At 42.3% G+C, this 25,894-nt stretch overlaps 3 protein-coding genes across 5 annotated transcripts; all 3 read right to left on the reverse strand.

The window, feature by feature from the left end:
• Positions 1-3,971: 3,971 nt before the first annotated feature.
• marchf6 (membrane-associated ring finger (C3HC4) 6) lies at positions 3,972-16,774 on the reverse strand. 3 transcript variants are annotated; one of them, XM_030773210.1, is made up of 26 exons: positions 16,515-16,533; positions 15,412-15,511; positions 14,676-14,749; positions 13,593-13,736; positions 13,172-13,244; positions 12,109-12,277; positions 11,497-11,701; positions 11,142-11,203; positions 10,982-11,014; positions 10,795-10,846; positions 10,645-10,703; positions 10,399-10,479; positions 10,010-10,078; positions 9,641-9,715; positions 9,360-9,494; positions 9,068-9,187; positions 8,851-8,951; positions 8,211-8,348; positions 7,684-7,891; positions 7,357-7,426; positions 6,950-7,131; positions 6,455-6,589; positions 5,367-5,456; positions 4,687-4,819; positions 4,363-4,498; positions 3,972-4,059 (listed from the first exon to the last, which is right to left on the reverse strand). In XM_030773210.1, exons 1-26 carry the CDS (start codon positions 16,531-16,533, stop codon positions 3,972-3,974), a joined length of 2,751 nt encoding a protein of 916 aa, XP_030629070.1. The 3 variants fall into 3 exon arrangements, with proteins under 3 accessions (XP_030629070.1, XP_030629071.1, XP_030629072.1); XM_030773211.1 differs by lacking the exon at positions 13,593-13,736 and having other exon boundaries at positions 16,515-16,774; XM_030773212.1 differs by lacking the exons at positions 13,593-13,736; positions 14,676-14,749; positions 15,412-15,511 and having other exon boundaries at positions 16,515-16,774.
• Positions 16,775-17,508: 734 nt separating this feature from the next.
• On the reverse strand, positions 17,509-19,134 carry atpsckmt (fATP synthase c subunit lysine N-methyltransferase). Its single transcript, XM_030774603.1, has 4 exons — positions 18,692-19,134; positions 18,292-18,429; positions 17,792-17,842; positions 17,509-17,694 (listed from the first exon to the last, which is right to left on the reverse strand). The coding sequence occupies exons 1-4, from the start codon at positions 18,977-18,979 to the stop codon at positions 17,509-17,511; spliced, it is 663 nt and encodes a 220-aa protein (XP_030630463.1). The 5' UTR covers positions 18,980-19,134.
• A 1,377-nt stretch (positions 19,135-20,511) lies between these two features.
• On the reverse strand, positions 20,512-25,623 carry LOC115812113 (neuropilin and tolloid-like protein 1). The gene is made up of 9 exons (XM_030774604.1): positions 25,596-25,623; positions 25,104-25,169; positions 24,713-24,847; positions 24,343-24,591; positions 22,690-22,731; positions 22,466-22,593; positions 21,767-21,995; positions 21,319-21,432; positions 20,512-21,095 (listed from the first exon to the last, which is right to left on the reverse strand). Exons 1-9 carry the CDS (start codon positions 25,621-25,623, stop codon positions 20,512-20,514), a joined length of 1,575 nt encoding a protein of 524 aa, XP_030630464.1.
• Positions 25,624-25,894: the final 271 nt, after the last annotated feature.

A 25,894-nucleotide genomic window follows, 5' to 3' on the forward strand; every position in this document is an offset into this window, starting at 1 on the left:
TATTCGCATAATAATAATTTTGCGTACATTTCGATCTAATATTTGTGTGTTGTGTTAAAAATAACTTAACACAGTTATTAAAAGAGTAAAGAAATGACCCCTGGATGACTTGTCTTAAGGTGTTTTGAACTGTTGCGGAACATACGAAAGGTCTTGGCATCAGGACCTCAGTGTGTGATGCCAGCAGCTCGGCTTGTTGGCATTCCACCGGGAAATACCAACGGAATTACGACAGCCCTTATGTCATCTGGGAGCGTTATCTGGTTGTCTGTAATGGGACTTTTTCTCTTTTATAGACCCTCCTGCAGATTTGAACACAAAAGCAGTGTGACTGTATGGTTTTCATTAAACCGTGAGATAATTTTATTTATTTCTCTATAAGACAAGACTCAACGGCAGTCAGTCATACGTTGTGCATAGGTTTGGCAGGTGAGAGCAGTGTCATTCTGAGAAAACACTGTGACACAGAGACCTGTTGATTATATTAAGCTTCAGGAACAGGCTTAAAAGCTTAGAAAGTTCTATGACAGATGACTCACCCAGAGCGGTAAATCCAGAAATTTTTATTAGCGTGCTACTAAAATTGATCTAATTTGAAACGGCAAAAGCAGTTACTTAGAACAAAATCGCCTTCCAAACATTCTGTTCATGCTGTATTGATTTTCCAGTCAAACTAACCTTATCAGCTGTCCTTACAACCACCAGACCCCAGCCGATTTCAGAGATAGTTCATTGTAACAAGTGAATGTAACAAAGGAGAATCCTGAGAGTCTGTGATATATGTGTGTGTGTATGTGTGTACATACATACATATATACACACACACACACACACACACACACACACATATATATATATATATATATACACACACACACACACACACACACATATATATATATATATATGTATGTACAAATGCACATTTTTTGAAACACATTTTTATTTCAGGTTCTTGTAGATTTGAAAGAAGGGAGAAGGAAGAGTGAGTGAAGTACCATTTTTCCTTTGTGTCCCTCATTAAAAGACTCATTAGGGAAAATCAGATATCAGTCTATCCATGAATTTGTAGAGCTGAACACTACTGAGTGTCGTAATGAGATGCAGCTCTGTACATTGTTGGGACATTAAATTCAGACTCTGTATGAATAGCGTGCTGTGACTATGATGTGGATGGCTCTTAAAACAGAACTATACAGTTAACGTTTGAGAGAAGATCCATTTTCAATGGTAATGTTTCAGATTCACTGTGCTGACATGCTGCCCTTCATAAAATCACCAACAGAGGGCGTTAGTTTCTATCAAAAAGTGACTGGGTCGAGTCAAAAGCACCAAAATATCGACGGCCTCTCGGATACTTTTGCTAATCCAAGAAATTTGCTGAGATTTACCATATTGACAGGGATCCTTCTGGTAGTCACATTGGCTACCTTTGTCAGACGGAGCCAGGGCTGATATACTGTTTTCCATGTTAAGATGAATAGTGTTTACATAAACAACAGCTCCTCTAGAGACACAACAGTATAACACATCTCAGCAACAATAAGAAGGAATATGTTTGAAAGCCTTGATCAAAACAAAGCTCATTTGAAAATTAATATCCAATTTCTGTTAATTTGTCTTACTCTAAACATTCAATGAATTCTCATCCTTTTTGGTTAAATGTTCAGACATACTATTAGTCTATTTTTTTTTTCTGATCTAAATTAAAGAGACGGAGAACCAAATGTACCACACTTGTGATTTAATATTTGTAATAAAATTCTTAAACAAACAGAAAAAAAAAAAAAAAAAACTTGTCTGCCAATGTAAGGATGTAATCATTACAGCCACTGAGTCCCCAGCAGAAGATTGGAAAACATTGAGAATACTGAATACTTCTCACACAGACATGCTTAGGAAAAAGACAAGGCTCATTTCACCCGACATGTGAGAGAGTCTCTAGTGTTTAGCCCAGTGTTGCTATGAGCAGGCTGATCGAAACAGAACAGCCATGCTGTGGGCAAATTCGCTTCTATTTAAACAGGGAACGTTTACAGAGAACCTTCCGGAAGCAGACGAACGGCAAAATATTCAATGGTAAATCGAAATGCGATTGAGAACGCTTGTCACTAACTGCACATATAAAAATAGAGCATTTGCCTTTTAAAAGGAGCCTGAACAATATCGATGAGCCAACAGTATCCAGTTTAGTGTAATAAGATACTATAAGGTCACTTATAGAATCTTGACATTGATTAACACCGTCACTATAAAGCTGTTTTTGCAACTAATCTGGCAGACCCGACTGAAACCCGGAGTCCGCAGAAAATATTTGAAATGAGGGGGAAAAGACAGGTGTCGCAACAAAATGTAACTCACATTGGAAAACTAACAATATTTACACATATTTTGTGGATCTCCTCTCAACCTCCTAACAACAAAGTTTGAACTTGCACTACCAAACTGGAGCAGTAAATATACATATAATGTTGTTGTTGTTGTTTTCAGTTGAAGTTATTAATTAATTTCAACAGTGAGATCATTCTAAATGAATACTGATTAAAAAAAATTGGTCTTGGCAAGCTGCCAAATTCTTACTGTTCTCAAGATCTGTTTTTTTTTTCCTTCTCTTTACAAAAAAGTGCAATGACTGGTGTTTGTGTCACAGTATAACATCTATGACATTACTCTCCATTAGTGGTGTAGCAAGAAATTAGTCTTTTTTTTTTTTTTTTTTTAGCCATGCTGAATACTAGACAGACATAAAACAGTCAATACCTTACAACTTGGACAGCATACTAATATCCTAGCTCAACCACAGAAGCGATTAGCACTCTAGATAGTCTGTTATGCTAGAAGAGAGAACACACAATGCCAGATTACGGTGAAACACACGATGGTCCCGGTGTTCTGGAACTCACTGTGAGCTCTTTGCAACACCGTCCGACCTGGCTCCACAACTGGCCACTGACTCTTACACGTACTGGTACTAATTAAGTCTGCAAAAAAAAAAAAAAAAAAAAAAAAAAAAAAGCATGTTCTTGCGCAGTAAAATGAATGAAGTGGAATTCGCTATCTTCCCCCCGTGGGGGAAAGTTCCTGCGTGATGCGCGCGTTGGCGGCGTCCGCCGAGGCTCCCCCTCTCCGGTTTTAGCGGAGTCTCGGCCACCACGCGCAGGGTTAGGAAGAGGAGCGTGGAACCTATTCAACCCATTCAGGCAAGATCGTTTCAGTCAAAAACGTCACCCATCACAATCCCTCCAAAAAAACAAAAAAAAAGAAATCTAATAAATAAAAAGCTACAAATCTTACAATGCCCCCGGGCCTTCTCTAACCAACCCCGTCATTTTGTGTATAACTGAAATCTTCCGTCTGACACTAAGAAGAAGGCCTTCCCAGTGGGAAAAACAAACAAACAAACAAACGAAAAAACAGAGACAAATAAAAAGGTATGTAAAATTGCCAACCACACAACATGATCCCACAAAATAAAGTGACAACTAAATTTAATAAATTAATATACACTTTTTTTTTTGAAGATATACAATGAATGAGACATTCTCCGAACCAAGTTGGTTTAAGGGCTTTCTCTTGCTTTTTTTTTTTGTTGTTGTTGTTGTTGTTGTCGTTTTTCCCTCTCTACACGCGTAAGTGTCTTTACACGTGTAGCCACATGATGCAGGCAAGATCAGAGAGGCTAGAGGAGTCAGGGAAAGCCGTCTGCGTCGCGGTGGACACGAGATGACAAATATACACAGGTACAGGTGAGCAGAGCAGGCGGGCGGCGGGGGGGGGGGGGGGGGGGGGGGGGGGGGGGGGGGGGGGGGGGGGGGGGGGGGGGGGGGGGGGGGGGGGGGGGGGGGGGGGGCAGAGGGGGTTCTCTTTCGTACTCACACACACACACACACACGCGCTAGCATACGTGCACACTCACACACATACGCACACATACATACACACGCCAACTCTGGGCCGTTCCCAGGGGGTCTTTACTCCTGCGCAGGGCTGCTCTGTGCGGCGGGACTGGGTTTGCCAGCTTTGCGTTCATAGTTCACAAGTCTCTGTCCGACAAGATACCTGAGTGAAAACAGAGATAAAGGAAAAAAAAAAAACCTGCGTGAAGGCGCCTGCTACCGGACGATAAGCCTGACAGTTTACAAGAGTGAAACACAATAAAGGTAGGCAGTTAACGCACATCAAAGCCAAGTCAAACTGAACTATACGGCCCATGAACTTTCCTCCCCACGGCTTCCATTCAGACTTTGAATCGAGTGCTTTGTAACGGGCCAGTCAGTGCCACTGGGCCACAGGCTGTGAGAGTGTGTGCAGTGAAAGTTAAAGGTGCCGAGGGTCTGCTTGTGCACGAGGGCCAACACTCACTTGTCGTTCTTGATGTGCTCGTAAAGGCGCTTGAACTGTCGGATCTGGAACGACAGGATGCCCATCAGCATCACTACCATGAGCAAGAACGGGTAGATTCGTCTCTGCACCAGGTTCTGCATCTCCATGGTAACGCCTATTTAGAGAGAGAGAGAGAGACACATCTATTTACAAAAAAAATAAATAAATTCTCTCTCTTCTAATCCACATATACATCTGAATTAGGAGGGGGGGGGTTTGGTACGAAGGCATCGGGCTGATTATGTGTATCTGGTGTCTTTATTAGTAGTTAAAACAATTTATTGGAATGTTTCTCGAACGTACCGATCATGGGCACGACGCCAGCAGCAATGACATAAGGTACACACAGAGAAAGCAGCAACACAGCGATGACTGGAGCAGCCAGCTTACGGATGATGAAATGGAGGTCAATGTTCCTGATTCCATTGGCATACACCTGAAAGGCAAAAACACTGTTACGTTACCAGTGGTGGCTTGGTCTAAGTCTAGGCCACCACTGCGTAACTAAAGATTGCATACAAACTGATATGAGAACCGTTGTAAACTTCAAATGATTCATCATGCTGTAATTGTTTGGTTACAGCATATTGAAAACACTTACAATATTTAGATAGGAAACTCGAGCCTTGCACTTTTACGAGTTTTCTAACTTGTTTATATCTTCAAACGACTTTAGTTTCACATCAAACACTTCAACTCTTCATATCTGAGGTAGAGTTACCACACGAATCTAATAAAGGCTTGTGACATCACAGATGGGGAAACAGAGCTGACAGAATGTTCGGTTTCTCTCGTATCAGAGGACACGTTGGCTCTAAGCGTAACGGCCGTTTCCTCGAGGGTCTCCGCGTGGCCTTTCCCCTCAGCTCCTCTGCTCCGGGGGCTAAACGCTAAGCTTTTGGCAGATGGGTGTTCCAGCCCTGGAAGCAGTCAGCCCCAGTCCTTGGCAGAAATGAGGCAGGTGGGTATGAGTATACTCTCACCTGTTCAATGACAGTCTTCAGCCACCACTGAGGCCCCATCAGCGTGATGGCCGCTATGATTTTGGCATGCAGCACTCCTAACGCCCAGTCCTGTGGAGCACGAGCATGTACACACACACACACACACAGACACAGACACACAAAGACACAGACAGACACACACACACACACACACACACAGGGTCACTGCTAGCACAGCCAAAAAACATAAAAAAAGTAGAGTCGCAGAGCAAAAGCGCCAACTGAACAACTTGAAATGAAACAAGTGCACGTGTTCTGTCAGATAAACACAAACCGTGCCATTAAGTCTCTCGTCGCGTTTGCATAAACAGAAAAAGGGGTCGGACCCACTTTGACGGACAATGGACCACTCAGGTGCTGCTGTACTCAATGCTGATTTTTTTTTTATTCTTATTGACCCCGTCAGACTAGTATTTGACAGGATCTAGAATGCCTTTGTCGTGCGGGAGCTGGTAAACAGAGACAGTGAGGACAAACTGACCCTGAGAAATTCTGAGAACACTTCCCAGTGTTATTGCCAAACACGTACTGTTCCGTCAACAAACTGATCGGAAAAGTACCTGGGCGGCTGTCCTGGATGCACAGGACTCACAAGCTGTTAATCTGCACTTCCTGGATCACCTGTCTGCATACAAACAAATCTCCAGGGGGACACCTACTCATTCTCCTTCGCTAGCTTTCTTTCACTTTCTCTTTCCACTAGCTTTCTTTGAAGTATATTGATTTTGTATTGACATGTTTATCTGTAACTTTATTTCAAACTCTCAAAAAAAAAAAACAATCTGTGAAAAAAAACCCTTAAAAGATTTTTGTTTAGCTTTCCAATTTCCACCGACAGCTGTTCAAATTCACTGGTAGTGGTAACATTTCATCTCAAATGTTCTTCCACGCTGAAATTCTGTAAACCAATTTAATCCGTCCATTTTGCAAGAATGTCTTCAAAAAGCACAAATGTAGCAGCCATAGTAACAATAACACTCAGAGAAAATGTCTAAAGGTTTAGATGCGAGACTTGATTCGTGAAAGCCATTTGAAGGCTTCTGATTGGCTGGCTGGGTTAGCCTTACCTGCCAGGGGTAGAAGAGAGGGGTCTGGTCCAGCGGCACCCGGAGCGGGGCCACTATAACCAGTTCAAACAGCAGTCCCAGTAAGAGGGGAATGACCCCTGCCAACAGCACCGCTACAATCAGGGTCTTCATGATCTACAGAAAAGGCAGAGCAAGCAGAGAGATTACTGAGCACAACATGGATTAAAGAACGTCCATAGATCATTAGGTCTTAGACCGGGCTCAACAGCTTTGTTTGTTGATCATACAGTGTGATTATTTTGAGTACACATAAGCAGTGCGCACAAAGAGCTCCGCAGAGGTCAGATTCCTGCGTTCAATTCTCTCTAATCTTCCGCAACTCCGCTCTGACAAGCACGCTATGTATAGCACAGAAAAACGGGACCGAAACCATATCGGCACAAACCACCGAACGCTCGGCCCGTCCGTTACGTTCCAGCCGGTGCGAGAAGGGGGGGGGGGGGGGGCGTGAATGCATTGGCCGCCGTTCAGTACCATGAGCGTCCACTCCTGGACTTTCAGTAGGATGACCCGGCGACCCTGAGGCATCCAGGCCAGCAGGACGGTGATGGCTCGGATCGACAGCCAGCACACGTACAGGCCGCAGGCCGCCGTGTACAGCTCGTGGATCTTGGCGCTGCCCGTCCAGAAAGACATCAGCCAGCGGCCGGCGAACACTGAGGGGACAAAACCGGGAACGTGCGTTTGAGTACAATGAGATCGATGCGACGGGGGGAAGAGAACTGTCACCTGCTGAATGTCAGGCTAAGAGAAGGGGGTTGAGAATTTAAGGACATAACGCTAACGTTTTAAGAGGACGTTCGACGTCCCTACTGTCCTCGTTTCTTATCGGAGGGGCGTCAGTACAGAATAAACTTGAGAGAGGACGAGATCATTCTCACCTGGTAATGTGAGACACACCAAGCTGGCCAAGAGCAGTGTCACGCACATGAACACAATAAGCAGTACAATCTACGAGAAAGCAAGTGAGAGGGGAAGAAACATTGAGAAAAACCCAAAAAACGTCCGTATGAAATCCGTTCTGTGTGAAATCCACACCAAATACATGACTACTTATTTAACTATAACTTTGTGGGTAGACTGACTGAAGATTATTCAAAGGCTAGTAAACCTTAAATCACTTAAATTACGCTGTAATCCCTAGGGAGAGAACATGACTCATGGACACCTTGAGGTAGAATGTGATTGGGCAGTAGCTTTAATCTTACCCTGAGAGGGAATTTCATTGGCCGGTGGTAGGGCTGGAAACCCACAGGCCCTCCCTGTTGGAGTATGGCCTGGTGCGCGGCATGCAGTCCCTCTCCCACCACTGGGATGGCGTTGTTGTTGTTGCGGGCCTGCTGGTTGTTATTGGCCTGCTGATTGGCATTGTTCTCATTCTCCTCCTGATCCCCCAGCAGATAAGAGTGGAGGTCTCTGTGGTGGTTAGGAATAACAGTTATATGGGGTTGCAGGGACAAAAGACTCTTGCTGTTAAAGCCCCGGTGCGATGGACATCAGGACGCAAGCTTGGTTCGAAAATGATTATGTCAAAAACCTTCTGTTCAGAGGAATTCAGAGCACACTGGTTAAGAAAGGTGTGCATGTCAAAATTCACCTAATTCCTAATCCGTCATTTCACTGTTACCGGGACAAAGAGCATTCGTTAAAATTTCCCTTCGACACGTTCTGGCGACTGGCTGTAACGAGGTCTGCTTTGAGGCGAAAAGAAGAAGAAGAGAGATGGACGGCTTACAGTAAGTAGCCAGCGGTGACAGTCCAGGCACGGACCAGACCTTTGAGCCACTGGCGTGTGTGTCCCTGTTCCAGCAGAGCAGGCAGGACCACCTGCAGCAAGAGAAGCTCCAGTGACAGCTCGCTCACTGGGGCATCACTAACCACAGAGAGAGAGGGAGAGAGAGAGAGAGAGAGAAAGTGAGAGAGAGAGGGAGGGAGAGAGAAAACCAAGAGACGTGTAAGTGGAGAAAGGGAAATAGGGAGAAAAGATAGGTGTTGTTGTGGTAAATAAGGTTAACCTAAGTCAACTTTTCGAGCAATCGCCCCGAGGGAATGCTGACATTCGTGTCGCACATGATGCAACATGCTCACCCGCTACTGACTACCTGCATTAGTGTTCTGAGTCTAAACCATGCACAGCAAATGCCTCACAATGCAGAAACGTCCAGCCCTAACCTAAACGCGTTTACTCCTGTCTTTTAACGCCGTGGCAACAAGGAACGCCGTGGCGATGTAATGCACCTGGTTAAGCAGGGCAAGTCTTAGAAACAAAAAAACACTAAAGTCAAACTGTCTAGTGATGTAACATGATGTAATGACCTAGGGATCATCCTATATTTATCTAACTGCATAAGCTGGTGATCGTGAGGCTTTTTTACCTGTACAGCATCACATTGTAGGGAAGGAACGTGGGTAAGATGTGCTTGATTATCCGTATTGGTAACCACAGCATTAAGAGAACTATGGACCCAAACACAACCTGAAACACAAGACAGACATGAGAGAGAGTGAAAATGTTCAAGAGGAGGATCGATTTGCTGGAGTGTTGATTTTGTAAAAAAAAGGGAAAGAAAACAGGTACAGGTCTCTCCTCACCACTGATAGAATAAATCTTCGGAGGTGTCTGTATATGGGCAGATGGATCATTTCTTGGACTGGATTGAAATCAGGATCGTTCAGGTTTCTGAGAAACCAAAGGACGCCAGGCCTGAGCACCTGCCGTAAGACAAGACGGTCGCAAGGCAATGAGCGTGGCAACGAGCACCGAGTCGACTGTGTTTCCGGCCGAATTCGACCAAATCTCTCCACCATGCGCTACACACACACACACACACACAAAAAAAATAACCTGCCTCAATACGTTTGAGGTGGACAAAGTCGAACATACCTCTCTCAGAAGGAGAATGAAGGAGGCAAAGTAGAAGACGTAGACCATTCCCACAAGCCAGTGGAGGAACATGGTTGTGCCAGGAGCTGATTCAAAACTCAACTCTCTGTCTTTCAGTGTGGCATCAAACATTTCCTACAAAAAGAAGCAGTTTTGTTATCTCTACGAAGGCTTCAGGATCGACCATATGTGACCGTGCGTTTCAGATGCGCTGGAGGTGAAGGTCTAATCTGTTGCTGTTCAGGTTATATTTAGGCTAACCAAACATTTGTTTGAATTACCAGTGAGCAAATATCGAGCCACCAGCCACAGATTAGAGGGAACACACCGATCTCAACCACCACTAACAGAGAGACCTGCAATAGACCAGAGAGTCAATGTCATTGATCTCAAAAGTAAACACAGAAATAAAGCTTATAATGTCTCATGGAGAAGAATCAACAAAGTTAATTTATATTAGTCTTATTAATCAATGCAGGATTTTACAATATGCAAAACCTGTACGACAAATATTGAAATGACCTGGACCAAGGTATTGATAGCAGGTAAAAATTTTTCAGCTTGCTTTAGTGAACCAGTTTAATTCTCTTACGATAGTCTATAATGTGCACTGGATGCGATTTTGTAATGAAAGTGCTGAAAAGACTCACCTTAACGACTATGTAGCAGACCCCCAACAAGCGGCGTGATCTTTGGAATCTCACCAATGCAGCTAATCCCTGAGATTTTCATTAAGGAAAAGGCTTGCTATTCGCACGCACACACACACACACACACACACACACACACAAACTATATGCCACTCCTTACTAACTCAGCTCAAAAAGTTTGAATAAACCCACATGTGAAACGAGAAGGCAAAGATTAAGAGACTGAAGTTTCAGATTTGGTAGATTACACTGGCCAACGTGCCCTGGCTGGTATGTTCGGAGCTTTAGTGGTAATTACCCTCTCATATACCAGTCAGTATTAAAAAGATCTCTAAAACCAGCTGCCTTTAAAAGTGCTGCCTGACATTGGGAAGGTTTTAACAGGATACGTGACAGACAATAAGCGTGATGGCCAGAAGGACGTAGCCCACAATGGTGGTGATGAGACCCTCAAAGTGTGAGGCACGAACCTACAAAACACACAACGCAAGACCATCAAAATACACATCAGCAAATGCCTTGATGTATCTGGCGGCTGTACTTCAAGAATGCTAATGATGCCTTTAACACTAAAATGTGGTGCTTTCTTCTTGAGCACATCTATGCCAGGCGATAAAAAAAAAAATGACACTTACATATTCCTCGAAGCCAAGTCCCACCACAGAAAAATGCCCAATGTGGTATGGACAGAAAGCTACGAAGAGAAGGGAGGGTTTCAGTAAACTGCAATCTACTAAGACACTAAACTGGATGACCGTATGAAAAGGAAGTTTTAAAATGCATACCAAACACCAGGATAAAGAGTGTGTTCAGTGAGACCACCCAGAAGACGTGCTCCTTCAAACAGAAAAAAAACGACAGATTTAAAACAAACTTAAAGCAAATTAAAAAAAATGAAAAAAATGGGGGGGAGGGGTGTGAATAAGGCAGCAACTTCATCGTGTGAAATACACATAAAAACAAATTACTCACCAAGAAAACCAAAGAGCCGTCAAGTCCTAGCATCTGTTGCAAACGAAAGGAAAAAAAAAAACCCAAACAAACAGAAAAGAACATTAAATGAGAAAGTCTGGGGACGAGAGTGACGGACGGGCGGTGAAATGCGCTTGAGTATATTAAGAGCCAGACTCACCCTTTCCCACGTCAGCTCCTCTGCAGCGCGGTCCCACTCTAGAGCGTTCCAGTTCATGTCATCTACGGCCGAGAACACAAAGAGCACTCATTCACCAGCTATACCAACAACAGCACTATCCATGGCCCTGAGACTAACATACCGGCCCAGAGCGAACTGGTTCACCTATACGTTCACTCTTTTTTTTTTTTTTCTTGAAGCGCAGGTCTAATAACACACGGCTGATATTCGCTAAGACCTCACACCTGTGATTTATGAGTCCTTGGTTTCCTTGGTGCTAGAAACACTTTTTGGAAACACGGACCAAAATTCGTTTTGAAGCTCATTTCAGTGGCATTGTTTTGTTGAGCTGAACCTTGTGCTCCATTGTTGGCGTCTGCAACATCCTCCGCTCCTGCCTCCTCTTCATCCTCGTTGTCAAGCTCCAGATCTTCGGCCGGGTCTGGCGGGATGTCGGGAACCTCCGCAGCAGCCGCCGCCGCCGCCGCGTTCTCTGCCGGGGGGTCAGCTGGAGCCGGCATGGGCTGGTTCTCAGCTCCCCCGTTTCCTGGGCCAGGAGCCTGAGCCAGATACAAGAGAGAGAAAGAGAGTCGAGCAAAAGGAAACATCTCCAGAGACAGGGGCAGTAACGAGTTACTTTAGGCTAACAGAGAGTGGAATAGGTTGGTGTGTTTGCTTGGATCAAAATGATAATTAAAGCAAACTGGAAGGGAAAAAAACAAAATAATGAAAGAAGGTCATGGCAAACAGTGCCTAATTAGTCCCCAGAGGAATATTACTCTTCAGCAAATTTGCTTCTGCGGACCTCAGCAAAACTGTGTAGTTGGCAGTGTCTGAGTGCCTTTGTGTGTTCATGCACATTAGTCTGTGATTGGTAGGGCTCTCTTTTCTGTACCTTGGCAGAGAGTGTATTGGAGTGTTTGAGCGTGTGTGTGTGTGTGTGTGTGTGTGCGTGCGTGTGTTTTACCTCGTTGGGCTGTCCTGCAGCATTGGCAGGTTGTTGCTGGTTCTGTTCGAGCCACAGAGGAGCCCCTCCATGGACGATCTGCTCTCTGAGCCACACCAGACTGATAAAAGCACACAGGGTACAGGTCACCACGAAGCAGCCCTGCAGACAGTCCGCTAGCAGGTTTTCCCTGAGAAAAAAAAAAAACAGGAGAGCTATAACGTCTTTTCCGTAAACGTTGGCTTTTTCGGTCGGAGCGCTCTCCTTCTGGTTCTTTGCTCTGTCAGGTGTACGGCCTATCATTGGCTTCTATGTATGACTATTGCAGTATGGTATTGACGCATAATGAGTTTGAATGAGCAACTGTTCATCTTTTTCTGCACCACCCACCATAGTATAACTCTTACTTAGTCACATAACTCTTAGTCACTTTTTATCGTACTTTTACTGTTTTGCACTGTTTTGTACTTTTTGACTGTGCTTTATTGTACTTATTATTATAATGTACTTACTTCTCTTTTATTGTGCTTATTATGTACTTACTGGGAAACTGTGGGAGTGAGTGGGGAGTAAGCATTCCATTGTACTTGTGACACATGAAAATAAAGAATCTTGGATCTAACTCAAACTAAAGCTACATGCCCGTCTGACCATCACTGACCACTAGTGAATGGAGGTGACAAGTCCTCAGAGGAAAAACGACCAACGGTGATCTTGTGAACTCTTGTGAAGTCACAATCAAAAACTATGGCGGAGCTGGGACTCAAACTTTAGATGAAGAACGTGTCTCTTCACTGCTATTTAGCATCTCAACCATTCTGCGGGCTGATTTGTTGTTTCTATAAACAATTAATCGTTTCTTTCGTTATCCTCATCCACCGGAAAAAAAATAAATAATAGTTTCACTCATAGCATCATGTTTGCGAGCATCTCCCGCTTAGAGCCGAAGTCGAGATGACGGGACAGGTTGGGAGAAGCTGACAGGCCCTTGTTCGGGGGAAACGACGCGGTCCCCGACAGAGGAAAAACACATTTTTATGTTCAAAGAGTGAAGTTCAAAGGCTTTGCTGTAGCTGGTACTTACGTGGAGAGCATGTCTAATGGCAGAGTCAGGAGGGAGCTCACTGAGCCTGTAAACAGACACTTATAGATGCGACCTGCGGAGGAGCAGCGGGAAGACAAACTGTGAGGAGGAACGGCACTTTCCAGCCCACATACATCTCCATTACTCCTCATCAAAACAGGAAACTCAGGCACAAACAACCACTAAATGATTTAATCATTTTCGTATTCAGGAGGGGTATAACAGCGCATGTATTCACACCAGACTGCTTTTTGTTCCGTACTCTGCACGTTCAGTGCGTATCGCAAACTGAATGAGTTTTGTATATGATTACACCCCTAATATTCTGATATTTCAGCTCCACTCTGCAGTTACAGTCTTCATGGAACATTTGCATGTGTTTACTAGTATATACCAGTTCATAACCATTAGCCATACTTACATGCTGTTAAAGGTACAACTCCCAGCCATGCAAAGGCAACGAGCGTGTAGTGAAACCAGTATCGGACGGCTGTGCCTATACTGGTAACCAGCCCAGCGAAAATATCCTGGACCGGAAGCCGGGAAGGCATGTCTGGAGAATAGACTGGGAAAGAGAAGAAAACACAGGATGAAAATAGTTTTACTGCTACATTTCATATGAACAGCCAGTGATCACATGTTAAAGTCCTGAATTTCAGCATTCAGGCATATATAGGAACACAAAGGTTTGTTTCAGGAATTGAGCACTCAAAGCGAAAAGAACAGTGACTGGCATAGCGCTACTTCTTTTTCAAAAATGAAACCTGTCAGCACAAGTCAAGTCTAAAGCTCTGATATATTAGGCACTTCATTCATTCAATTAAGATGAAAAACCAGCCTCCATTTCAAAACACATCGCAATAAAAAGACTGAGCCCTGCAGAGTTAATTCAACCAATACAGATAAAAGCCAGGGTAGAAATGCTCGTGAAGCATCTTTTATGAGATTTCTTAGCTGCGAGTAATAAATACCGGCCACGAGGATGAACAGAGATGGCACATATCCAAAACGGGAAAAAAAAAAAACGATGAGAAACGACAAGGAAGGAAGGAGGGGAGAGAGAGAGAGAGAGAGAGAGAGAGAGAGAGAGAGAGAGAGAGAGAGAGAGAGAGAGAGAGAGAGAGAGGATGTGTTTATGTAAGACTCAATTCCAGATGTAAGTGTCTCTGGAGAAATGTACGGAATCACTCACTGAGATCTCAAAAGGCTTTTGGAAAGTTGCAGTGATGTTTTACCTACGCAGTCCCCAAACATCTGTGTGCTTGTGTGTGTGTGTGTGTGTGTGTGTGTGTGTGACAAATAGCTCTGAAGAGAGAAACTTCCTCTGACCACAGTAAAGACAAGCAAAGGCAGATCAAAGCACATTTGTTGTTGTTTTAAGTCAATCAGATGGCATAACAGTCATCGTTAAAATTTATTTTTAGAACTATTTTAAATGCATAAAGCTCTCATATCTACCAGCTCCCACCTAAAAAAACAATATACATAAGAATGAGTTACTTACTTGGTGTGAAAGCAAATCTATGCTTGCATAATTCGCAGTACTCTTTTCTGCTGTGTTTCAGCCACTGAACCAAGCTGTAAAAACATTAGAGACAGAGCAGAGTGGTGTGGGTGAGTGTGCACTTCCACACACACACACACACACACACACACAAAACCCCTTGCTTTGGTTCGACACAGTAGCATGGCACTATCCTGTTCATACTCCTGAAATCTAAAACGTGCAAGTTCCTCAAAGTGACGCATTGCTTCACAATAGCTAAACTGAACCTTTACAATTGGTGTAGTCTCTAAATGGTGGTCAAGCCCTTTCTCAGTGAATAGAGCTCAAATTGTAATTCACAGCAACTACTGTTACCCTCTGGTTTACACTGTGGCCAGTTTTCTATTTCACTCTGACCCACTTCCTGCAACGCAGCTAAAACGCAGTCTTGTTTCTGACACTTCAGCCATCACAGATCCTATCCTGTACTCTACAAAATAAACATTACTTATCTACGTTTTGCCATCAGATCGCTTTAAAATCTGTACTCATGATGTGCTTAACATATTTACTAGTAATTTTTTACCTGATCTCAAATGCACAGTTCAAATATACACTTCTCTTGAGATATGATTTGAAAAAGGTCTCCCTATGATATTCTACACGCTCCAAAAAAATCAAATAACATTTCACTACTGATATGTTAATAAAAAATTCTGATGCACACATGGACATAGTCAAAAAAAATTCTTACCATTCCTGGTGAATAAATTTAATACTTCCAGTGCAGACACAAGGATGGTAGAGAGGCTTGTCTTGAGTTCCCTCTGACCGACAGACCCTGCATATATCAGCTGTAAAACCACATGAGCAAATCAGATTCATTCTGCATTCAGCCAGGGAAATTTTCTCTGTCTGTCAATAGCAATCAATTCGTGGCAACTGATTTATTCTCTTCTGAACTAGTATGTGTACTGCATGTTCTGAAGCTGGGTACACGACATTAATTCAAGGATAACAGAGAACAGAACTTCTAAAGTTCAATCTAACCTGGGTACATATGGATCACCGTGTACACGGTAGATACATTTGACAATACAGGACAACAAAACACAGATAATGAAAGGGGTTCAGAGTATGTCCCTAAGGAACGGATGACTGCCGTCTAAGCAATGTTAAATATGAGGTCTGATTAAAGCATAAAATACATAAATCCAAAAGTGCGAGGCGTGCTTCTCACGCCGCCACTAACAGTAGTTAACGATCTGGTTACGTAACTGGCAAAAGAAAGACCACATTTGGAAATAATGAGGGACTTTCAAAAGTTTAAAATACTGTCTACGAGTCTGGTGGTCGCTATTTTTCTAATAGCAAAAACAGATGGCACTTGGGAGGAGTTGTGACAGGTTGTATAACCCACAGGGTGAGTGTCGATGAATTAGTAGCTTCAATTGATACCACTGAACGAGCAATCAAAAGACCTGATGTTACAACAATGACAGTTTGTAAAATACAGCCCGATAAGTCATAAAACTTGTGAAATCAGCGTATGCCACGCTAACAGCAACAACAGCAAACCACCAGATTAACCACAATGATCAATAACGTTCTGTCCGTTTAGACTGGGCCACTTATTAGCGCCTAGCTAACACTGCTACCATTAGCTGAGTTAGCATACATATTGCCAGCTAAGCTAGGTGCTCAAACGCGGAACAAACAGCTCCGAGTGTTCTGGTGACTTCCGCCACAAATTAAACTATAAGCTACACATAACTGTCATATGAGCTTAACAACGATCACATGAATAACTGACTAAACATGAGAAGCTCTCGTCCATATGTTAGCTATCTAGCTTACCTTCCTCGGCAGTGTCCATCTTGTATAGTGACGCACTCTCCTCTTTACAGTAAACACATAACACAATTTGGCAGCACCGACTGATCGAAAAATGGACCTATCTGTCAGTTTAAAAAATAAAACATCTCGCAGTGGCGTTCAGTCTGAACACCACATATTCTGAGAGTATCTAGTTTTTAATTAGTCTTTCAAATCCCCCATAAACGGGGATTAACGCCGGTTCATCAAACTGTTAGTTGCTACCATATTTCGCCAACACAAACAGCTTCCATCGCTTGGCCTTGAATTGACTAGAGCTTTCCAAGCGAGTTTACGGTATAGAGCTTCGCACGCATGCGCAGGAGTACCACAGTTACCATTAATTTTCCGATTGGTGAGTTCAGAAAACAGTCCTATTCCAATTCAGCCTAAACCATCACAATGCACTTCTGAAATGTTCGGGTCGTTTCACGACATTATTGTGCATATGATTTTGTGTTTGCAACGTCTGATAATGCACAACAAAAAGTTGCATTTAATAGAGCTTCAGACATCGAAGCTGGGACTCGTTATTTAGTGAGTGTATGTCTGAACTGGATGTTTCATGCAGGGTTAGATCTGAGTTACAACAGAGTAATATCTGAGTTAAATAATAATCAGTTCGTCGTTCATTAATCAAGTCAAATGCACAAAATCTCATTGAAAATACGTTGATGAACTGTGCAATTACAGGTACTTTACGGGTGTTTATAACACTAAAAAATGAGAGACACAGACACTAGATACTTTTTTCTTATCATTTAATAAGTCAGTGCAGGAGATCTGAAATTAAACATAAAGAAGATAAGTCTGGATTTAGACGGAGCTTGCACCAGTGTGAGCAGCAAATAGTAGACTTGCACAAGTCTATTATCAGTCCTAAGAACATAAGATATATTCAAAGGTTGATTCTTGAAGACTCGAAAAAAGTGAAAAAAGTAAAAAAAACCAAAAAAAAACCCTTACATTAGTAGAATTACAGTCCCTCAGTAGCTTTGACTACTGTTCTTGTTTTAAAAGCCTTGGCGTCATACACCCAGACAGTATCTATTCCTTCTCCAGCAACGTGGTCAGGGGTCCAAGTCGGGAAAGGAAAACGGCAGGCGACGACTTTGGCGGAGATGTGCAGCTCTCTTTGAAGCTTGTCTTCAAGCTGCTCCATCTGTGGAGTGAAGCAAACAATTTGGGTATTTGTTTGTTTCAAAAATGTAGAGATTTAATTTTCTGAAAAAGTTAAGTGGGGAAAAAAAACCCCTCACCATCTGTGGAACTCCAAATATGACTACATTGGAATACTGAGCAAAACTGACCTAAAAAGAGAGATGGATATTCAGTCAAATACCTCATTTAACTTGCAAGGGCACATTGCTTTGTACACGTGAGGAGTGGAATCTTGCTTGCAATTCAGGAAAAACTAACATAATCAGCGTGTTCTGGTTCTCTTCGTACAAATACAAACTGTCAAGTAAAACTAGATAATCACACTCATTGCCATGCTGCTGATAAACTATTAGATTGTCACGGGCATGTGAAAGCTCGTGATAAAATGAGGACTACTATGTCCATGGCAGGAAATCAGCAATGCATAAAACACAAATAGAGTGAAAAGAAAAAATACAAATACAGTGAAAAGAATATCCTTATTGAATTATTGACATTCTTGCCAGACTACCATTGTCTCACTGAAGCCTTAGGTAAATCTTAAAAAAACAAAAAACAAAACAAAAAAAAACAACACTCAACAACATTCTGTGTTTACCTTCCACAGGTCTGCTCTGTGAAAGGAAGTACCGCGATGAACCCCTTCCCTCCATGCCTTGTACCGTGAATACCAGACCAACCACGGATTCAGCTCAAAACCGACCGCCTGAAAACCCTTTTTTGCTGCTGCAATAACCTACAGCAGATGAAAGAAGAAGATGGGCAAAAGAAAACAACAAAAGAATCATTGGAAGTAAGGTTTAAAGTCAGTTTCATTTTACTCTTCTGATTTTTACATGAATTTTAAGAAAGGGCCGTACATTTATGGGTTTATTAGCTGCGTTAAGTCAAAAAGGAATCCCATGGATCTCCGTTTACGTAAAATGAGGACTGTCAGTGCGACTTATTCAGCATTGACCAAAACTAACAGAACTGAATGAAGCGGTAAAATAACTTACTATCCTTCCATCGCCACTTCCGATATCCACAAGGGATCCCGATCTTGTCTGCAATACTTTTAGTACATTTTCGACCTGTGCAGAGGTTGCAGGAACGAACGGAAGACAAATTTTCCTTAATGCCGGTGCAATAAATGGTCCTGCAACTGCATAGAGGGCAACCAGTGATCCGCCCACAGCACAAGTTGCGATTATTCCCAGTCGTTTTTTGAGACCGCTGCCCGGAGTGCCACTTGGTACATCAGTTTTCTCTTTCAAAGGGCTTGACACGGAGTCAAATTCAGACATAACAATACTTGAGACCAGCTATCTAACTCAAGGGGTGGATTTGAATGAGATGACCTCCCTGTGGTAGTTATTGGAAGCTAACCTAGCTAGATGCTTTAACTTCAACGCTCTTTCAGACAAGCGTAAACTTGCTTTGCCACTTGTCCAAAAGTTTTAACCAGTGCCGACAATTCCTTTACTGGACTGAAACAGCAAAAGCCTCATACTCTAAGGTGACGGGCGACCGGCAGAGCTAAATCCTGCTGTGCGTCACTTAACCCGTCCCGACTATGTCTCGTAGATCAGTTCTGACTAGTTCCACGTTTTCACAAGTCAGTCCCCATGCATTAACAATGTTGATCGCAACGTATAATCAAACTTTGCTTATTTATCCTGAAAAGAGCAATACAATAACGGGCTGTAACCATTTAAATGTTTATTTTAACGACATTAATATCGTTGCGAGAATGAGGCCCGAATTGCAGAGAATGGCTTAAAAAGAACAAGTCCAGCCGTAAAGATGGATTTCCAAGTTTTTTGAACGATAACTAAGGACATAAACAATCGTATGGTCAAGCCTTTAGTTTCAAACAATATACACATCAGTAGACCACAATTGTTGTTGAAATCTGGGGCAACATGACGTCGCATTATATTACGTAAACAAAACGATTAAATTTACAGGATACTATGAATTGGGACCAGATGTCCGGCGGGGTTCAAAGTCTTTCGGTAAATAAATACTCAACGTATTGTACAGTCTAATGAAATTTTTTGAGGGATAAAAGGAAATAAAGAATCCAGGGAATGTGATTTTCCAAAATGAATTTCATGCATTGTGCGAAGTACAAGGAATCAAAACTATATTTTATTGCACATTTCAAAATATGACGTCAAACAAACATGCCAGTAATGAAATGAATAATAAACTCACTGAGGACATGCACAGAGCAAATATATTTTCTTTCTTCATTTATGTATTGCTTGTCTTGTTGAGCCTTGTTATTGTGTGGTAGGCATTCTGTCAACTGAATAACATATATCATCATTTGGACAAAATTTGCACATAACAATTGTTTGAGCCAGGTAAATGCACAAACAATTTGTTTGATTACAGTGTATATTATACATATAAAAAAATAAGGAAAAATGGTAAAATGGTAAAATAAAAAAAATCATGCAGCTTCCACAATTTGAAATGATGTGTGTGTGTGTGTGTGTGTGTGTGTGTCTGTGTGTGCGTGTGTGCAAGCATGCTTATGTTTTATAAATTATAATATTAAAATAACACTGTCATTTGTAATGTAATCCTTTCCAAACATGTCATGAAGAAACAAAATATGTACTGAATAGATAAATACACAGCAACAACACAATGTGGAAATAAAGCCTCCAATATAGGCAAATCTGGCGAATATACTCCCACATAACATAAAACCAAAAAAAGAATACACAGATAAGAACCAGCACTTTCACAACCAAACTTCCATGCAACGGTGTCATGCATGTAAAAAAAAAAAAAAAGAAGAGAAAAGAAGAAAAAAAGATGAAAATCAAAAGTCATTGGACACTGACCGGTGCACTGTCCTCTCCATTCGGACTCGTCCGTGATTCATGACGGGATCGTCGTCTAAATCATCGTCCATGTCGCACTCCTCGGCGGCATCCTGCGAGTAGCTGTGTTTCATCACCAGGATGTTCCTGCGGCCAATGGGTGTGGTGTGGTGAGAGACGGGGGTCTGGGGCGCGGACTGCATTTCGGAGAGAATCGCCGCGGCGTCCCGCAAACTCAAGTCGCTGCGACTCCCTCGAGTGCTTGACACCTGCGATCCGCAGTGGTGCCCGTGGATGCACTTGGAGGAGGAGCGTCGCAGCTTGTGGAAGTCATCCTGCATGTCACAGGCCTCTGCCGAGACCGCCCGCCTCAAGGTGCACAGCTCGTAGTGCGGGGGCTCGAGAGCCTCGTGTAACAGGGTAGGGTCAAAGTCACCCCTCCGAATGATGTACTTCTTGCGTGGCTGTTTAATCTGAATTATGACGGACACGATGAGCAGGATGAGAACTACCCCGCAGGTCACTCCAATTATTGTCACGTTAGTGTTGTCCAGACTTTCCAAGATGGTAGGTTTTCTTTTCTCTGCCGGAAAACAAAAATGGGCATTAATGATTACTGATAACTCTAAATGGCCTGGAAGCCATCAACACAAAAGTTTCCCTGTTATTCTTTTAACTAAATTCTGCCAATCAGTTCAAGGCAGAGGGCATGACAAACTATCATAATAGATAATCCTTGTAAGAAGGCATCAGTTTCCTGCTGATACTCTATAAGTCTACTGGTCATACTCAAAAAACCTACGTACCTTTGCAACCATTCTCATCCCAGGGATAGACACAGTTCTGGATCCCATTGCACACAAGTGTGTGATTTATACACATGTTGCTGTGGCAAAAGAAAGTGTCTCCCTCACATGGAGCTGAGGAAGATAAAAGACAGTGGGATAAATCCAAGGTAAATGGCTCAGTGCACTGATGGATAATACACCTATTTCATTTGATCTCATATACCATTTGCTTTATACGTACGCAGGTTTATATGTGCAGGTTTACAAAGTATGGACATACTGTTCTGAGGGAGTGAAGGTTATGATAGCTGATAGGCCTTGGCTGAAAAGTTACGGTTAAAGATGCACTGAGGAGGACATACGTTCTCGGGAGAACTTTCACTACGTCTAAAAATGTATTATATTTACACAATAGTAATGTAGGCGCTAACGAATGAGTGAAGATGCGACGGGGCGGTACGCTCACGCTCTTGGAAGGTGGTGAAGAGGATGCGAAATTTGCTCCTGCGGCTTCCCTCGTCGGCCCACATGCGGACGACACCGACGGAGGTGGCCAGCATGACGTCATTGGCCACGGTGCTGCAGAACTTATTTTTCAGGTGCTCCACTGAACTGCTACCGTCGTACACCGCCACAAAGTTCCGCTTGCATTCGTTCGAGTTCTGCATCTCGTATTCCAAGAAACGTAAGTAGATCTGCAAGGAAAGCCAAATACTTTCTGTGCTTCTCTGTAGTCATTGATGGTTCCATCTCTTGCATGCGGTATGTTCACATACTCACGGTTGGATGGGTCCATAAAAAACAGTAAAACGTATGTTTGACATACCTGATTGTGCTGGGTTCTACTACATAAGTAAATACTCTCTAATTTTGCATGCTCGTTTCCCTGTTTGTAGATTTTTAACAAAATATGTAAGAGATCAAATTTTGTTAAAGAGAACTTCAAAAGCTATTGATGCATGTTGCATGGCAGCTACACGAAGAAAGTGTCAAAGATTTCATACAGTAATCCGCTGTCTCTCATTCGATTACGCAAAGAGTTAGTAAGGTTTTGAGATTTGACTACTGGGACTAAGTTGCCAATTGGTCATAGTTTTCAAGATTGAGTCTGCTCTGATTCTAACAAGAGAACGAGGTCCTCACAGTATTATTGGGTATGACTTACCTTTGACCCAGGAGGGGCACGTATAAACCACCTGCAGTCCACAGCCTCAGTCTGCAAAGCTTTGTTCTCTTTGGACACCATGATAGACTCCACAATGCCCTCAGGTCCTCCCATTTCAAACTCGCAAACTGCACCACAACACATGTCGTTTTTTTTTAAACTGCTGTGCACACTGAATTAAGCAAGAGAAATCGTTTAATATGAGTAAAGCACTGTTTTCTTACAGGGTAAAGGGGGTGGAACACCACCATCTTTAAAGTAAGGATCTGCAAAGACAACAAAATATCGGTCATTAAACTTAGATTAAAAGAATAAAGTAAACAAACAATTCATCCTTCCTTTTGGTCATGAAGTGTACCGTATAGCATTCCGGTAGACAGTGATTTAAGGGGGTACATTATCTTATTTTCAACTCATATCACCTCAACATGAACATGTATTTCCGTACTCTGTGTGTATTTGAAATGGATGGGGGAAGGGGAGGGTTAGGTTGGTACTGAATTCACCCTGACCTTGAGGGACTCATGCCAGCATCCCAATGCAATAACCCGCTCTCTCTTAAATAATAACCAAAACACGTAGGATTAGAGAATGAGAAATGATGTCCTGAAGCTTCACAGCAGTGATTGTACGTGGATTAATAATCCTTGACCAGCTTCATACAGATTAGACTGCCCGATGGAATAGGGAGCATAGTAATAAGATGTGGAAATTCAAAGTGTATTTTCGTTACACTGGTTTACATTTCTCAATATTTTTTACATTTATAATTTGATTTGAAAATCCATATCCTTTACACACCATTTTTAGTTTAGAGAAGTTCTAATGTGCTTAAAGGTCCCAATTGTGGATGGATGAATTATTTCAGGTTTTAGCTGTAAAAAAAAATCACAGAGGATTCCATTGTAAGTCTCTTATGCTTTCTTACCACTCTTGTGGTTTGTCTTGGATTATTCAGTTTGTTTCTGTAACTGGGTGTGGACATGTTGATTTTAATCTACAATACTACACATATACTAAAGAGTTCTTCACCTCGACAAAGTTAAATGGGGAATCGTAAATTCCACTCTGCTGTCTTTGCTTATCATTTAATTTTTAAAAATCTGACAAGGGAGTAGTGTTAGGGCATTGTCTTTATTATCCTCACACTAACAAGTGGAATTAGGGACGACAGGAGATTAGCCTCTCTACTGAGATTTTGTGAGACGTACACAATAAGAGTAAATAACAAATGCTTTACACACGCACTCCAACAGAGGCATGCAGACATGCAAACTAAGATAATGTGGCACAAGAGGAGTAATGAATAAAGAGTAAGTAATCCACAAAGTCAGCACGAAGAGGGACAAGAAAACACTGAATGTGTAAACGGACCATGTCAATTTAAATCCTGTTACACTCTATATGACATGTTTTCTGTTTAAATCCTGTCCTCCCAGTAGACGCTCAGTAAAATCTGCATGGGTTAAAGTCCATGCGTGGAGCGGACAGAGGGTAGTCTCCTGAAGACAAGCTTTCATTAACTGGGATGAGAGGAGACAACGTCAAACCTCCCCCCTCAGCTGCTGCGTGTGTGTGCCTGTACTACAAATGCGCCCTCTTCGGATGTGAGCCCAGCGCACAGCTTTTAGCGCGTTGGGCGAGCTTATCTGTCAGAGGAGCCTGACAAATACACCGCAAAAAACCAAATCGATACCACAAATCACAATCTATTTCACTATACACAACTCAACTAGCAAAAAAAACAACACAATTCCATAAAACAGATAAAGGAACAGTTATATAACAGCTACAAGGAACATGCAGAGAAACCACAGGGGAAATAATCTGGTTAGATAGTAATGAGAAGTTGTTTTTTTTTTAAAAGGCATCCCTACCTTGAGTGAAATTGTATCTTGCAGAAAACCCAATTGCCTCCAGTTCGCTGTCAGCCACAAATTTTATCCAGAGATACCGACCGCTGGAACGGACGTACGCTGGGTTCTCTTGCCCGCAGTACCGACCAATGATTGGTGAAAAACTAAATGGGCCATCCCGAACTTCAATGTGATCAAACTTGCACTCCCATGACGGCTCTATGGAATACTTCTCATCAAAGAATAGGTCTATGCACTGTCTCGGTGCAGCTGAAAGAACACAGTTGAGAACAGTGAGAAACTACAAATTTGACAATACATGAAATGCAAAACAAGGCAAAAATCTAGAAATCTGAAAGAAGTTTAAAGATTGAAAAAAAAAGTTATTTACCTTCAATTATATAGATGCACTCTCTCTCTGCAGGATACTTCTCAGGATAGTTGGGAGACGTGAAAAATCCACCATCAGGTTCCTTCACCCAGGCACCGCACTGACCCGATGGGGTAACCCCTGAGTTATTATTTACTAAAACACAAGTAACACAACTGGGTGATTCAATCAGACAGGAGGCAAGAAATATTAATATATGTAAATACTCTTTCAGGAGTTGTTATTTTACAGCTGTTTTGACAAAAGTCAGTAAATATCTAAGTTCTGGAGATGAAATACTGTAACACAGAACAAATCAAATACATGCTATCAGAGTTTTACGCTCAATGAGAAGCCATTGTGGAAGCGCTGTTTTTTTTTTTTTTGCAGTATCTTTATATCAGCTCAATACCTATAGACTTCTTGGGTGGCTCTGTTGGTGCTCCAGCAGACGCCAGTTTGACAGCACTCACAACAACTGTTTGCAGAGGGTTGTGGGTAAAAAACAAAAACATAAACAAAGTCTTCCATAAGGACATAAATCCTGGCTGAGGAGATATCCATAAATTAATATGAAAAAGGCACACAGCCTTTCATACTAATCAAGAGAGCCATCGTTTTTGAGATTGTGTAATTCCAACTGCCAAAAGTTCACATTTTAATTCAAAACAGAAAACAGCCACTGGTAAACAGTCTTTTACAATCGTGTTAGCATTTACACCAGATTTCGACAAAGAAGTTAAATTCTACGATTAAAAAGAAGTCTTCAGCATTGTGAGCCAAAGCTGTAAACATTCCAATAATGCATAATTGGAAAAACAGTTAGTGTGAATGGTTACTTCCAGACCACATCTGTACGTGTAAATAACGGGGCATAAATGGGGCGACAAAAAAGTCGACTCACCGAAAAATATTCCAATACATCGGACCATGATGTTCCCGGTGAAGAATTTCATCAACTGTTTCCATGAAACGCGTTGTGAAGGCGATAGAAAATGAAGAGGAATAAAAATCGAAATAATAAATATCTGCACAGTAATACAACGGTCAATCGATCTTCAACACTGGCATTCGCGTAAAATGTAAACTCCACCGACTTGTTGGGACAGGTCGACAAGGCTGCGTAATCTTCACCAGCGCGCTCCGTAGACCTATCGATATGAAGAGTGGATTAACAGGTTCGTCATCAGACGTCTCGTATTT

The sequence above is a fragment of the Chanos chanos genome, chromosome 5, assembly GCF_902362185.1.
Source record: "Chanos chanos chromosome 5, fChaCha1.1, whole genome shotgun sequence".
NCBI classification, from domain to species: domain Eukaryota; kingdom Metazoa; phylum Chordata; class Actinopteri; order Gonorynchiformes; family Chanidae; genus Chanos; species Chanos chanos.

Bases quoted from the DNA above. Each gene is read 5' to 3' on its own strand.
- marchf6 (XM_030773210.1), bottom strand. The intron at 13,737-14,675 runs GTAAGTAACTCA...TCTCTTTCCCAG, and splicing joins TAGATTTGCTTTCACACCAA to TCTATTCTCCAGACATGCCT. The intron at 11,204-11,496 runs GTTCAGCTCAAC...TCTCGGCCGTAG, and splicing joins CGCCAACAATGGAGCACAAG to ATGACATGAACTGGAACGCT.
- atpsckmt (XM_030774603.1), bottom strand. From the start codon at position 18,979: ATGTCTGAATTTGACTCCGTGTCAAGCCCTTTGAAAGAGAAAACTGAT. The intron at 18,430-18,691 runs GTAAGTTATTTT...CATCTGCTGTAG, and splicing joins GAAGTGGCGATGGAAGGATA to GTTATTGCAGCAGCAAAAAA. The intron at 17,843-18,291 runs GTAAACACAGAA...CTCTCTTTTTAG, and splicing joins ACAGAGCAGACCTGTGGAAG to GTCAGTTTTGCTCAGTATTC.
- LOC115812113 (XM_030774604.1), bottom strand. From the start codon at position 25,623: ATGGTCCGATGTATTGGAATATTTTTCG. The intron at 24,592-24,712 runs GTAAATAACTTT...GTGTTCTTTCAG, and splicing joins GTGCATCTATATAATTGAAG to CTGCACCGAGACAGTGCATA. The intron at 21,433-21,766 runs GTGAGCGTACCG...TATCTTCCTCAG, and splicing joins CTTCACCACCTTCCAAGAGC to CTCCATGTGAGGGAGACACT.